Source organism: Pan troglodytes, chromosome 3 (assembly GCF_028858775.2).
Source record: "Pan troglodytes isolate AG18354 chromosome 3, NHGRI_mPanTro3-v2.0_pri, whole genome shotgun sequence".
NCBI lineage: Eukaryota > Metazoa > Chordata > Mammalia > Primates > Hominidae > Pan > Pan troglodytes.
In genome coordinates, this window is record NC_072401.2 from 100,427,193 (window position 1) to 100,442,500 (window position 15,308).

Consider the following 15,308-nt stretch of genomic DNA (forward strand, 5'->3'; position numbering starts at 1 on the left):
AGAGAGCTGATTGGTCCATTTTGACAGGTTGCTGATTGGTGCGTGTACAAACCTTGAGCTAGACACAAAAGTTCTCCAAGTTCCCACTAGATTAGCTAGACACAGAGCACTGATTGGTGCATTTACAAACCTTGAGCTAGACACAGGATGCTGATTGGTGCATTTACAAACCTTGCACTAGATACAGAGTGCTGATTGGTGTATTCACAATCCCTTAGCTAGACATAAAGATTCTCCAAGTCCCCACCAGATTAGCTAGATACAGAGTGCGGATTGGTGCATCCACAAACCCTGAGCTAGACACAGGGTGCTGATTGGTGTGTTTACAAACCTTGAGCTAGATACGAGTGCTGATTGGTGTATTTACAATCCCTTAGCTAGACATAAAGGTTCTCCAAGTCCCCACTAGACTCAGGAGCCCAGCTGGCTACACCCAGTGGTTCCCGCACTGGGGCCGCAGGTGGAGCTGTCTGCCAGTCCGGAGCTGTGAGCCCGCACTCCTCAGCCCTTGGGTGGTCCATGGGACCGGGTGCCCTGGAGCAGGGGGTGGCCCTCGTGGGGAGGCTTGGGCCACGTGGGCAGGAGCCCACGGTGGGGCCGGGGGAGGCTCAGGCATGGCGGGCTGCAGGTCCTGAGCCCTGCCCCGCGGGGAGGCAGGTAAGCCCCAGCGAGAAATCCAGCACAGCACTGGTGGGCTGGCACTGCTGGGGGACCCGGCGCACCCTCCGCAGCTGCTGGCCCAGGTGCTAAGCCCCTCACTGCCCGAGGCCGGCGGGGCCGGCCGGCCGCTCTGAGTGCGGGCCGCCAAGCCCACGCCCACCTGGAACTCTAGCTGGCCCGCAAGCGACGCGCGCAGCCGCGGTTCCCGCCCGTGCCTCTGCCTCCACACCTACCACAAGCTGAGGGAACCGTCTCTGGCCTCGGCCAGCCCAGAGAAGGGCTCCCACGGTGCAGCGGCGGGCTGAAGGGCTCCTCAAGCACGGCCAGAATGGGAGCTGAGGCCAGGAGGCACCGAGAGCAAGCGAGGGCTGCGAGGGCTGCCAGCATGCTGTCACCTCGCTGTCACCTCTCACTGTGAGCACCACTGCACTCCAGCCTGGTTGACAGGATGAGATGCTGTCTCAAAGAAAAACCAAATGACAAACAAAAAGTTTACATCATAGTAACTGAAGAAATCAGGTAAGTAAATTACTTTATATGGTATGGTGCAGTTTTTATTTAAAAAATATTTTATACATATATACATACTTATTGATTTTTTTCTTGTATACAAAAGTATATGTATGTAATGCATGTAAACATTTCTATTACTTGATTTTATTACATCATTTTTACTGCTTATATTGCAAAACTAAGTGTTTTTTTTTGAGACATGGTCTTGCTCTGTCGTCTGGGCTGGAGTGCAGTGGCAGGATCATAGCTCACCATATCCTTGACTTCTCAGGTTCAACAGATCCTCCCAGCTCAGCCTCCCCAGTAGCTGGGACTACAGGCGCCTGCCACCATGCCCGGCTAATTTTTTAGTTTTTAGTTTTAGTTTTTGTAGAGACGGGGTTTTGCCATATTTCCACCCTAGTCTCGAACTCCTGGCCTCAAAGAATCCGCTGGCCTTGGTGCCCTGGATGCCCTGGCCTTTCAAAGTGCTGGGATTGATTACAGGCATCAGCCACCGCTCCTAGCCAAAACAAAGTTCTTAAAAATAAAAGTAATATGAGCTTTTCTGGTGTATTAAGTACGGAGAAGTTAAAAAAATACAATAACAAAGTTCACAGCCTTTTGTGATCAGTAAATGTTAGTTTTTCGCTCTTCCCTAGTGACAAGGAGGCACTCAAGCATGAGTTACAACACAGCCGACCTGGAATACAGCTGAAAAGATTGAAGCAACAGGTTCGCAGCGAAAGGCCTTTACAGCTTCTTTCGACTCTGACATTTCAGGATCAGCACAATTCTCCTCTATTTACTGCTGAAGCAATCAACTGGGATTATACAAAAAAATTATTTGTATTGAATACCTGATAGTTGTGTTACTATTACTAGCACTATCGGTTTTGAAGGGGAGGTGGTGGTGTGTGGAAAAATAAAGTCTGGCAGGAGGGAGGGCAGATGTGAATCCCAGCCCACCGTCCCGTTGACAGCTCTATGGCTCTCCTTTCTGTGAATGAGCGGTGGTCCTTAGGCCTCAGACCCGACAATGTCAGTGAGAAACAGAACTTAACCCAGGGGACTGTTCTCCAAGGAGCGGCGGGGGAAACCAACGCAGAGGAGCGCAGCCGCTGCGTCCTCTCTAGCCGCCTGCGGGTGTCGGGGATGATCAGGGCTCCTGGGTGTTCGTCAGTGAGGACGACTGTCTTATCTGACTGTAGGCACAGAGAGTGCGCCGCGAGAGGGCGGCTCCTCACCGTCAGGCGCCGGCAGGTCGCGTTCTCTGCTGGCCGACGCCCGAAGGCGCCGAATGGGGGGGGCCTTGCCGAGCTCCCTTACAGCCCCAATGTGCGCGCCGCCGGGAGGCTTGGGCACGCAGGCACCGCCGGCGGGGGGCGGGGCGAAGGCGGCGGGGCGGGGCACCAGCTGCGCGCGCGGGGCGGGGGCGGGGCGCGCTGCGTGGTCCCGGCCGGCCCTGGGCTCCTCCCCCTCCCGCGCCCAGGCCAGCGGCGGGCCGAGCTCCTCCCCCGCCTGGATCTCTCTCCCCTCCCCTCCGCTCGGCAGTTCCTCCCTCCCGCCGCCGCCTCTTCCTCGGTGAGGCGCTCTTCCAGCGGGCAGGCAGCATGGCGGCCGTGGAGACGCGGGTGTGCGAGACAGACGGCTGCAGCAGTGAGGCCAAGCTCCAGTGTCCCACTTGCATCAAGCTGGGCATCCAGGGCTCGTACTTCTGCTCGCAGGTAGACGCCCGCTGCCCCGCGGATATGCCGCCGCTGCGGGACCCCTCCTCGCTTCTCCCCTGCTGGCTCCTCCCGCCCTTGCGGCGAGTCGGGACGCGCTCCTCCTCTTCCCCCCGGCCGCGTTTCCTCCTCCCCCCACCCGCGTCGCCACCGCCCCCTCCTGTCTCCTGGGGTCCCCGGGTCCTCGGGAACCGCGCTGGGCTCACGCGGGGGCGGGGGCGCCACCCGCCGCGGCCATGTGGGCTGGGGCGGAAGCGGGCTGTGCGGGGTCGCGTGGCCGCGCTAGACCTCCGCGTTCTGGGGCCGGTTCCCCGCGCTGGGGCGGGGGCCGCCAGGTGTGCGGGCTGCCGGAGGCAGGTAGCGGCGCCGGGAAGGAGGGCAGCCCGAGCGTCGCGAGCCTCCACATCCGCAACACCGGCGGGGCTCGGGTCTGGGTGCTGGAGGCTGCCGGGCCGTCCGTCGGGTCCCTGCGGGGTGGGGGGCTGAAGGTACCTGCCGGGCTCTGAGAGATGGGTGGCCCGAGGACCGTCGGAGTCGCAGAGAGGAGGAACGCTAGCTAGCTCCAGCCCCACTTCTTTGTGCTTTACTACCGTGCTTTGACACTTAAGCAACTTTGGGGGTGGGGAAGGGAGAGGTCTGTGTAATTCATTCTTTTCTTTCGGTATATAAAATTATTAATCTACAAAACTGTAAGCTAACGGGATGAGTCACCTGTGACTGAATTTCCCAGAGTGAAAAGGACAGTTCCATTGAGGGTTAGGCGTGAATGCTGTAGTGTATTTTAAGTTTTGTGCAGTAGAGCAAACCCAGCGTTGAATGGGGTCCAGAATGAAGCGTGTGCTCGTGTTTCTGTTTACTGAAGAGTACTAGTGTTGCTGCTGCATTTCGAGACCCAGGATGAGGGCTGGGCGGCAATAGTATGGCTCTTAGTTACAGTCCAGGTTTAGTGAAGAGAGGCACATGAATATTCAAATATTAAATTGGTAGCGTCCTGTGGGGAGGAGAGCAGGAATAAAGAGAAGGCCTGATTGGGGCCCTGCCCTTGCCAGTTACTGTGCGATCTTGAATTAGTAAAGTTACTTAATCTTTCTGAGTTCCAGTGTTACACTGTACAGAGGGGATGATTATAGCTTTCTTTGTAAGTTTCACAAGCTTCTTCTGAGACCCAGATTATCCAAGGAACGTGAAATGCTGTTATAATGTAAAGTCCTTTATTTTTTAAAGGATTCTAGTACGATTTAACCCTGCCATAAATAAAAATATGAATAAGAATGAAGGCAGATATATAAACACAATACAAATAATAAAAGTGTTTTCCAACATAAAACATAAAAACGTAAAGATATAAATAAATACAATCTTTACGTCACAATATTTGTAGATAAGCGATTGCAAAAGGTCTTAGCTGTGTTATACAGTCTTGTTTTTAGATAGGATATGATCCTTGACCTTGTTAGTATAATTTGGAAAAACTTGCACATGGAGGAGTGTTGCTTGATCTAAAAATAGCATTACTGAACAATCTAAAGGACCTGTACTAGGTTTAACATGTTGAGCATTACTCATGTTAAACCTAGTACACGTCCTTTAGATTCTTTAAAATTTCCAAATTTTATCTTGTTGTGGCCTGTGTGGGACCTGAACTTAAGAAACAGTGTTTGCTTTTGACAGTTGTACCATCTGAGTAGAATAACTTTAAAAGTAGGTGGCATTTTGAATTAATATGTATGACAATCTTCTGTTAAGATTTTAAAAAGGTAGTGTGAAACCACATTCATGAAACAGGTAGAAAGAAGTGAATCACTGGGGTTTGTGGAAAAATGCTAGACACATTTGTGAAAACAAAACATCTAGGGTTTATTCCGTGTGTTAGGATTGGAGGTATTTACATGTTGGATTCTGCAGGTATATTTCTGGTATCACTGTTAGACATGCACTCAAATATTCCCAGAGTGGCTGTCCCAACTGTCTCTTTTTCTTCATTTCTGTTACCACCTCCTATGGTCAGCTTTTAAAATTTCCCACCAAATCAGTTGTCATACTCTCTGATTTCTCTACTGTAATTCCTCCCCTTGCAAACAAACGCCCACAAAAAACCCTATCAAACAAAACCTTTTGTACAGAAGTTATTTTTCCCGCAGTCTGATTATGCGTATCCCTCATTGCTTTCAGAATTCCAGCCCCACATTCAGGACCCCTCTTCTGAGCCTCTTGCTCTAGCCAAAGGCTATGTTTACATTCTTTCCTTTCCGAAGTGTCACCTGTCTTCTGAAATCACAGCTGTTCCCCCAATCCCAGCTTGAGACCTTGATCAAGTCACTGTAACTTATTCTAAGCGCTTTATACATCTGTGATGAAATATGGGCTTGGCTGGGCATGGTGGCTCACGCCTGTAATCTCAGCACTTCGGGAGGCCTAGGCGGGCGGATCACCTGAGGTCAGGAGTTTGAGACCAGACTGGGCAACATGTCAAAACCCTGTCTCTACTAAAAATACAAAAATTAGCTGGGCGTGGTGGCACACGCCTGTAGTCCCAGCTACTCAGGAGGCTGAGACACAAGAATCACTTGAACCTGGGTGGTGGAGGTTGCAGTGAGCCGAGATTGCACCACTGCACTCTATCCTGGGCAACAGAGCAAGACTCTGTCTCAAGAAAAAAACAAAAACAAAACAAAACGAAAAACCAAAAAGAAGAAATTAGGGATTTTCCTTAACCCTTCTCTGATCACTAGGAGGTCTTTCTTTCTACTGCTCTGGTCCCTGGCCTGGCTGTCTGGCCAGCTTGTCTTTGGGAACAAACAGAACAAAACTGCAAGAGGCCTTTCTATCACACCATTAACAGAAGTAAGGCATTCCCAGTTACTCTGTCACACCACCTTGTTTATTCCTTTATGACCTTTTGTGCAATCTATGATTACCTCACCTGTTAGAAAAATGAGGATTTTTTTTTTTTTTTGAGACGGAGTTTCGCTTTTGTTGCCCAGGCTGGAGTGCAATGGTGCCATCTTGACTCACCGCAACCTCCGCCTCCCAGGTTCAAGCAGTTCTCCTGCCTCAGCCTCGCAAGTAGATGGAATTACAGGCATGCACCACCACGCTCAGCTAATTTTGTATTTTTAGCAGAGATGGGGTTTCTCCATGTTGAGGCTGGTCTCGAACTGCTGACCTCAGGTGATCCACCCTCCTTGGCCTCCCAAAGTGCTGGGATTACAGGCGTGAGCCACCATGCCCGGCCGAGAATGTCTGTTTTTTAGTCGGAAGGTGAACTTCATGAATGATCTTATCTTGTTCACTGCCCTGTTCTCATTTCCCAGTATGATGCTCTGTATGCAGTAGGTGGCCATTAAATGTTTGAATTAATGGATAAATGCATCAAAATAGAGAGGTATACTGCTGTGTTTGAATCACAGCTCCATCATTTACTAGTTATGTGACTTGGGCAAATAACCTCTCTTTTTCAGCTGTATCTTTTTAAAATGGGGCTATTAATAATACCTATCTCAGGGTTTTGATGAAGACTAAATCCAAAGTATGTAAAGCTCTTAGCATATTAGTAAACTTAATGAATGTTAGCTCTTTTTATTGTTATACTGTTTTATGTTTAGGAAAGTAGAAATATTTTATCTAGGATGCTTAATTTTTTTTTTTTTTTTTGAGACCGAGTCTTGCTCTGTCACCCAGGCTGGAGTGCAGTGGTGTGATCTCGGCTCACTGCAACCTCTGCCTCCCGGGTTCAAGCGATTCTGCTGCTTCAGCCTCCCCAGTAGCTGAGATTACAGGTGCGCACCACCACGCCTGGCTAATTTTTTTGTATTTTTAATAGAGACGGGCTTTCACCGTGTTAGCTAGGATGGTCTGTAACTCCTGACCTCGTGATCCGCCTACCTCAGCCTCCCAAAGTGCTAGGATTACAGGCATGAGCCACTGTGCCCAGCCTAGGATGTTTGATTTTAAGGAAAGCTTTTGTTCTTTAGAGGAGTACAACCAGTTTTACTTGAAAATTGAGTTTTCCAAGAGTTCTTGATGTTCGATTGTGTTTATTAATAGAAGTTTTCCTTCCTATTTAATAGTTTATGTATGTCTTTTTCATTTGTGTGTAAGAATTTTTTGAGGACAGAGGGTGTGTTTTACTCATTTTTGTATTTTCCAAAGTGCCTTGCCCACAGTAGGCCCTCATTTCCTTACATGAAAGAAAAGACATCAGTGGGCTTGCAATGGAAAACAAAGAAATTCTGTATTTACGTTATCCTTTGTAAACACTGAATAGTATAGTATATTGTTGATACACTCATTTATTTGCTTATGGTTGAATTTAGTTACTTTTCAGTTTTTTAGCTGATGTTTAACTTTGTGAATAGCATAGGGCAGTTGCTGTCTCCTCTGGTTAGAGGATCAGCTGGGAGGGACCTGAGTGATCTGTAACTATTTATATTTATAAGGCATAAAAGGTAGTAAGCATAGTGTAAGTGGAAGGAGACCTGGATTTTGCTCCCATGACCTTGGGTAAGTCCCCTCCTTTGCTTAATGAAGCATCCTCTTCAATGGAGTTGAGCAGAAGGTGACTAAGAGAGCATCCAGGGTGCCTAGTAGAGCATATAGTAAATTTGGGCCTTATTGTGCATATAACCTCATATGTAATGTTATTAAAATCAGTACCAAGGAAGGCTTAAAAATCTTTGAGGGGAAATGTTACTTGTTTATGAACATTTTTGACAAATCCAATAATAGGTTCTTTAAAAGAAGTGGTAGGTAACATGATTAACTGAATCCAGGAAGAAAGTCTTTTTTTTTTTTTTTTTTTTTTAAATAACGACAGTTTTTCTTCTCTCTCTCTCTTTTTTTTTTTTTTTTGAGTTGGGATCTTACTCTGTCAACCCAAGGTTGAAGTGCAGTGGCGTGATCTTGGTTCACTGCAACCTTCACCTCCCAGGCTCAAGTGATCCTCCTACCTCAGCCTCCCAGGTAGCTGGGAACACCAGTTTGAGCCACCACACCTGGCTAATTTTTTGTGTTTTTGGTAGAGACGGGATTTCACCATGTTGCCCAGGCTGGTCTTGAATTTCTGAGTTCCACTTTGCCTCAGCCTCCCAAAGTGTTGTCTATACAGGTGTGAGCCACTGCACCTGGCTGGAAGAAAGTCTTGTTGAGCATCTTGTAGGTTGGAGTTAGAAGGTAGAGAAGGAATTGCCGTTATAACATGCAGTATCTTTGAAATGCAACCCTGCCCTCTGAAACTTTCTCTGTCAGTAACAACATTCCTGCCAGTGCAGGGTGTTTCCGGAATTCATCTTCATTAAAGGAGATATTATCATGTTCTGCGTTTTTATTTATAGGGATTTTCTTTAAATTCCTCATGTCACTTCAGACCACCCTTAAACACTCCTGTAAGTTAGCTGAGTTTAGGTACAAACGTCATAGCTTCTTATAAGCAAAAAGATAGGATGAGGTAAAGAGAAATTATGAGTATTTTTAAAACAAAACAAAAATAATTTCATAAATTGTTTATTGTAGAAAAATAGAAAATATGTGTGAAGATAATCAATTACCCAGAGATGATTTCTATGACATTTTGGTGTGTATTCTTAAGAACATATTTGCGTATTTATTCATGTGCACATAGTTGTGTATGTTTTTACAAAAATGGCAACCATAATACATATCATCTTAGAGAATTTTCTCATCCTTATGTCTTAACCAGTGTTTTGGTAGTGTCATGTCATGGCTACATTTACGTGATCCTTTATAAAGACTGTTTTGGGTGTACTGTCATTTGTTTATTCACTTATAGTTGAATTTAATTTCTTTTCAATTTTTTAGCTTCTGTTTACTCTTCAATAAATGTTCCTCGAAAATTTAAATCATTTTGACTTAGGAACATATAATAATGGTACAGGATTTGGTACATGAACCCAGAATTGAACTATCCTAAGCTAATTCTATATCCTTGTCCAGAACAGTGGTTCTCACAGTGTAGTTAGTGGATTATTGTTGGTTTGAGGGCCTTCTGGTCATCTATGAAGTTTTGGCATGAAATATACCTGCATTACAGTAGAATTTGTAAAACAACAACAACAAAAAAATGAGCATCATTTGGTTGGTAGGCAATCAAAAGTTATACCAGTCTTTGAGTTACCTTTTTGGAAATTGAAGTGCTATAGGAAATGTGATCTTATACTGTTCACTTAGTTTGTGGATTGAAATCAAGTTTTAGTCATGGTTTTTTAAGGTGAATCTTTTTCATGTTTAGCATATTTGCAAAATTTTAGTTAAGTTTTAGTAAATTTCATAGGAGTGACAGACATAAGTGCATAGCTAAGCTCATTCCAGCTCTAGATATTCGGAAGAAAAGCAGTGGCACGGTAACTCCTTCTGTAATTGTCTTTGGTATTACTGCAATAGCAAACACTTTTAGATAGATATTAAATAGGCAGAAATACTTTATAAAGCAACCGTTGAGCTTCATTCTGTATCAAATGTTTAATGTAATGGAATATAAATGTAATTACAACCCTTTGTGCTTGATCCTGAACTTCGCCTGACCTTACAGTTTTAACATGAAGCATTCTTTTATTCATGCTTGGGCAGGTAGTGCTCCCAGCTCAACAATTATAAGTCTTTTCCTTTGATTTCCTTGATTGGTATCAGTCTTGTCTCTGGGTTTGAATAAAGAGCAATTCAAAACATTCTGTAAACGAGGCCTGCCTTTCTCATTGTGTGTGCATGTGTGTGTGGGGCACCTTATGGATGAAACTAGGATAGGGAACCCGTGGAACTTCTCATGCTTTGTAAGTTGTAAATAAGTTCTCTCCTGTTTTTATCTCCAGTAACCTGACTTATTGCAAGGCTCAGTAAAGATTTCTTCCTGCTATACCAGAGCTGTGCCATGTCTGTTGGAAAGCATTTCTAAAAACCCTGTTAAGGCCAGGCGCGGTGGCTTATGCCTGTAATCCCAGCACTTTGGGAGGCTGAGGCAGGCAGATATCTTGCTACGAGATCAGCCTGGTCAACATGGGGAAACCCCGTTTCTACTGAAAATACAAAAATTAGCTGGGTGGTGATGGTGCATGCCTGTAATCGCAGCTACTACTCAGGAGGCTGAGGCACAAGAATCTCTTGAACCTGAGAGGTGGAGTTTCAGTGAGCTGAGATTGCGCCACTGCACTCCAGCCTGGGCAACAGAATAAGACTGTCTCAAAAACAAACAAACAAACAAAAAACAACAAACCAAGAAAAGCCCCTGTTAATTGGGGTCTGCTATCTGCTAATGTGGCATTTATCTGGGTCACAGGCTCAAGCCTTTAAAGAGTGGTTAGGATATAAATGATAAGTGAAATTGTAACTTTAGCAACTTCCCTTACCATTATAAAGTGGGAGGCAACAGAGACTTCTCTGTGTTTTGAATGTGTGTTTAATGATTCTTCTGTGATTTAAGTGCAAAACGCAAACCAATCTTTGCATCACATTCTGAAGGTTAACCCTGTCTTATCCAGCAAGTTACAGGCTTAGTCGTTCAATAAAATAGGTAAATGTAAGTTCCGTTAGGTTTTAAAAATGTCATAACTTTTTTTTGTCTTCTGAGTGGGGATTTATGTTATTACTGATTATTTCACTAACTGGTAATAGGGATGGGATTGACTATTAGAATACTGTTAACTTCTCACTCCACTAAACAAATGATAGAGAAAAATGTGAATGTTGTTACATGAATAATTTAATATTGCTTTTGAATTAAAGTTTTAAGGACCATAAAGTCAGGATCTATAGATGTATGTTTTCTAAATTGTTTTTGATATTGAGTAGAATAAAAATATTAGTAAATGTTTGGGAAAAAAACTCAAACTTTTTTCCCTCTGTTCTCATACCACAACAGTCATCAACACAGATGATTTCTGTAACCAAACCTATGGGGGTTTCTCCTCACCACCAAGCGAGCAATCATTTCTGCAGTGGACACCAACTGGGTGTCCTTTAGTTCATTTCCTACACTGTTTGACTGGATATAGTGTCAGATCCCAGAGATAGAGGGCTTAGTCCTCGAAGCTGCCCCTTTCCCTCCCTGTTCAGACACCAGTCACGAGTTTGGGCCTCCGGAACTTAAAACTTTACTGGCTTCAAGTTGGGGTTCTCATGGCTCCCCCTCTTTGGGTTTGGTTAATTTGCTAGAGCAGCTCACAGAACTCAGGAAAATACTTATTTTACTAGTTTATTATAAAGGATATTGCAGAGGATACAGATGAAGGGATGCATAGGGCAAGGTATTGGGGAAGGGATGCCAAGCTTCCATGAGTTCAGTGTTCAGTTAGCTATTTGGAAACTCTCTGAACCCAATCCTCTTGGGTTTTTATGGAAGCTTCATTCCTTCAGGGTATATGGGGTGGGACCCTCTCTGGAATGAGAGTCTTATGACCCACATCACAAAGGTGGGGGTTAGACACTTGCCTTCAGGTAGGGTGAAAGGAAGAGAGCAGGAGAAGGTTGGAGAGAGTCTGTTTCCTGAGGCCTAAAGCACCCAACAATATAACGAGACTGCAACAAGGCTAGGGGAGTTATTAGCCAAGGAACTGTGGACAGATACACACACACACACACACATACACACACACACACACACAAAATAACACAGCAAATCATCCACGGGATCTAAAGAAGCATGATATAGTAAATGCCTATATACCTACCATCTAACTTATTAAAAAGAACGTTACCAGGAAAACAAGTGAAAACAGAAGGCTCCTTTTTCTTTGTCCCTCATCCAAGAGGTATTCCATATCCTGAATTTTGTGTTTATCATTCATTTGCATTTCCATGTTTGATTTCTTAAAAAATGTATTTTTAATGTTTTTGAAATTTTTTTTTACCAACAAAATGATTACATGTATTCTTCTACAACATGCGTTTTTTTTGTTTGTCATTATGTTCCTGAGATTTATCCGTTTCACTGTAGCTCTGGTTCATTTTCATTGTTTTCACTGCTATGTGATATTCCAATGAATTAATATATCATAACTTTTTCATTCTTCTGTCAATGGAAATTTGGGTTGTTACGGTTTTTCTATTATAAATAGTCCTGCTCTAGACATTCTTGTGCCTAATTCTTGGTGCCTGTTTGCAAAAATTTCTCTTGGGTATACCCCTAAGGAGTAAATTTTTTGGGTCATAGGATATGTGTTTAGCTTTACTTTGATGATACCAGATTGTTTTCCAAAGTGGTTGTACTTCAAAATAAATAATTGGGACATAATTAAAGTAAAAAGCTTCTGCACAGCAAAAATAATAATAATCACAGTAAACAGACAACCTGTAGGGAGAAAATATTTGCAAACTATGCATCTGACAAAGGACTAATACCCAGAATCTACAAGGAACTCAAACAAATCAGCAAGAAAAAAAAATCAAATAATCTCATCAAAAAGTGGGCAAATGACCTAAATAGAATTTTCTCAAAAGAAGATATGGCCAACAAACATATGAAAAAATGCTCAATGTCACTAATCATCAGGGAAATGCAAATTAAAACCACAATGAGATACCACCTTACTCCAGCCAGAATGGCCATTACTATAAAGTCAAAGAACAATAGATGTTGGCATGGATGTGATGAAAAGGGAATACTTAAACACTGCTGGTGGGAATGTAATTTAGTACAACCACTGTAGAAACCACTGGGTATCTATCCAAAGGAAGAGAAGTCATTATATAAAAAGACACCTGTATATGTATGTTTATCGCAGCACATTTCACAATTGCAAAGATAGGGAACCAACCTAAGTGTCAGCTGATGAGTGGATAAAGAAAATTTGATATATATACATCATGAAATACTCCCCAGCCATTAAAAAAAGAATGAAATAATATCTTTTGCAGCAACGTGGAAGGAACCAGAGGCTGTTATTCTAAGTGAAGTAACTCCGGAATGGAAAACCAAGTACCAGGTCATCTCACTTACAAGTAGGAGCTAAGCTGTGGGTACTCAAAGACATTCGGAGTGGTATAATGGACTTTGGAGACTCAGAAAGGGGGAGGGCTGGCTGGGGGTGAGGGATAAGAAACTACACATTTAGTACAATGTACATACTAGGATGACTGCACTAAAATCTCAGACTTTAGCATTAAACAAAAAACAAAAATGGTTGTACTTATAGAGAGTTTATGTTGTTTCATATGCTAGCTAGGACTTGTTGTTAACAGACTTTTTATTTTTGCCAGTCCGGAGTTGTGTATTACTCATGAACAGCAGTGTTCACTGGGCTATTTGCATCAGTACACTTGCAAAAATTTAAAAGGGTTTAACTGTCTTCAAGGGGCTTATGCTATTCTTGTATAGACAAGAAGTACTGGAAAAAAGATAAAAGCACTGGAAGTGCTAGTGAATGTTATAGACAAGGAACTATGTTTTCCTTGAATTTTTTATAATTTTACTGAGTTTCTCTAGCTTTTTACTGTGACAAATTTCAAACAAATAGAAAAGTTTAAAGAAGAATATAGTATAATTGCAGTATACTCATCACCTAAGTTAACATTTTGCTGTATTTGTTTTATTTATGTGTGCTTGTATGTGTATTGGGTGTGTGTGTGTATGTGTATTTGTTGAAATATTTTGGGAATAAGACACAGAAAACACGACACTGAATCTATTAAATATTCGGCAAACATTTTCTAATGACAAGGGCATTCTTAACTATAATACTGTTATTACACCTAAGAAGATTAACAAGAATTCTCTGATTTCATCTAATAGGCCAATCTTACTTAAATTTCTCAATTATCTCCCAAATGTCATCCATAAAAGCTTTTTTGTTTGTTTTACTTTTTGATTATAGAATCAGGAACCTATCAAAGCTCACATATAGCATTTGGCTGTCATGTCTCTTAATTTAGAATAGTCCTCATCTTATTTTCATGATACTAGCTTCTTCAAGAGGCTAGTCAGTTGTCTTGTAGAATGTTACACATTTTTGATTAACTATTTCCTCAAAGTGTCTTTAAGTTGTTCTTTTGTCCGCTGTAGTTTCTGTAAGCCAGAAATCAAGCCCAACTGCTGTTAGATTTGTGAAACACTTTTTTTTTTTTTTTTGCGACAGGGTCTCATTCTGTTGCCCAGGCTACAGTGCAGTGGTGTGATCATGGCTCACTACAGCCTCAACCTCCTGAGCTCAAGTGATGCTCCCGCCTTGGCCTCCTGAGTAGCTGGGACCACAGGCATGCCACCATGCCTGGCTAATTTTTGTACTTTTTGTAGAGATGGAGATCTCCCTATGTTGCCCGGGCTGCTGTCTCACTCCTGGGCTCAAGTGATCTGCTTGCCTCGGCCTCCCAAAGTACTGGGATTACAGGTGTGAGCCACTGCGCCTGACCGTGAAACGCTGTTGACAAGACTCATAGGTGATGTTATCCACTTCACATTTCATCACATCAGGAGGCACAGAGTGGCTGGTGGTTCTGTTCCTAGCAGATCACCATTGATTGCACAGGTACTTTTTTTTAACCTCACAATTGGCATTTAATCTGTGGGATGATATTCTGGCACTTGGAGAGTATGCATTTTCTCAACAATCTTTCTCTGAGTGGTTTTAGCATTGCGATGATCCTTACCTGATAATTATTTCAGTGGAGGTTGCAAATGGTGATTTTCTCCCTAAGTCTGTCATTCAGTAGCTGATCTTTTTTTTTTTTTTCTGTAAGGAAGAGTTTTCCCTCATCAACTGGTAAATGAACTACATTCCACCATTCCTACCAAGAAGATAGAAATGGTTGTGTACTGGGCACTAACCAGTAGTTGCAAATGTTTGTTGTTTTCAATTAGGAGCTTTGGATTGTTTTCTTTTTCATGTTCAAATTGTCTCAAATTTGATTAGTGTTATCACCTTTAAAGTGGCTTCTATATCCTTTTGAGTCTCCTCCATTACTCTCTGATTGCTTCCTAGCTCTCTGGCATATGATAAAACACATTCCCTAATACTTTCCCAGCCCCAGATCTGCAATCAGTCTTGTTTCTAAGCAGCCCTGGTTTCTGGCAGGAATGTTTTTAGAAATCTACATCTGAGTGCTAGGTATGCTTCCTCCTGTAATGTCCTTGCCTTTAGAAGAAGGGGTAGTGACATCTTCAAGGAACATTGCTGATGTGGAGGACACAGATAAAACAGCTAAAGAACAGTTTTTAAAAGCAGCACACTAAGTAGCTGAACAATGTACTAGGTAAAGACAGGCTTTGAAACGCCTCATGAAGGAGTTAAGAACTGAATTTTGATAAATAGGTGTGAAAATCAAATAGATGAGTAGGTAAATAAAATGGTATATATTAAGGTGAAGGAGAGGACATTCTCTGCAGGGAAAGGATGTATTTATGGAAGTAGGAGCAAGCTGAGGCATGTAGGTAATAGCAAGTAGATTAGCAGCTTTACTTTAAGGAAGAGTCCAAGTACAGAAATA

The 15,308-nt window shown here is 43.2% G+C and overlaps 1 protein-coding gene across 5 annotated transcripts in view; it reads left to right on the forward strand.

The window, feature by feature from the left end:
* The first annotated feature begins 2,589 nt into the window (after window positions 1–2,589).
* METAP1 (methionyl aminopeptidase 1) overlaps window positions 2,590–15,308 on the forward strand; it is a 67,211-nt gene continuing 54,492 nt past the window's right edge. For 2 of the 5 annotated variants that reach the window (XM_016951908.4, XM_016951909.4), the window contains exon 1: window positions 2,620–2,879. In XM_016951908.4, the coding sequence (XP_016807397.1) occupies window positions 2,766–2,879 (114 nt within the window). In that variant the 5' untranslated portion in view covers window positions 2,620–2,765. Of the gene's footprint in view, window positions 2,880–13,960; window positions 14,351–15,308 lie in introns of those variants that run through there. The other 3 variants (XM_517355.7, XM_063809700.1, XM_063809703.1) reach the window with 3 other exon arrangements.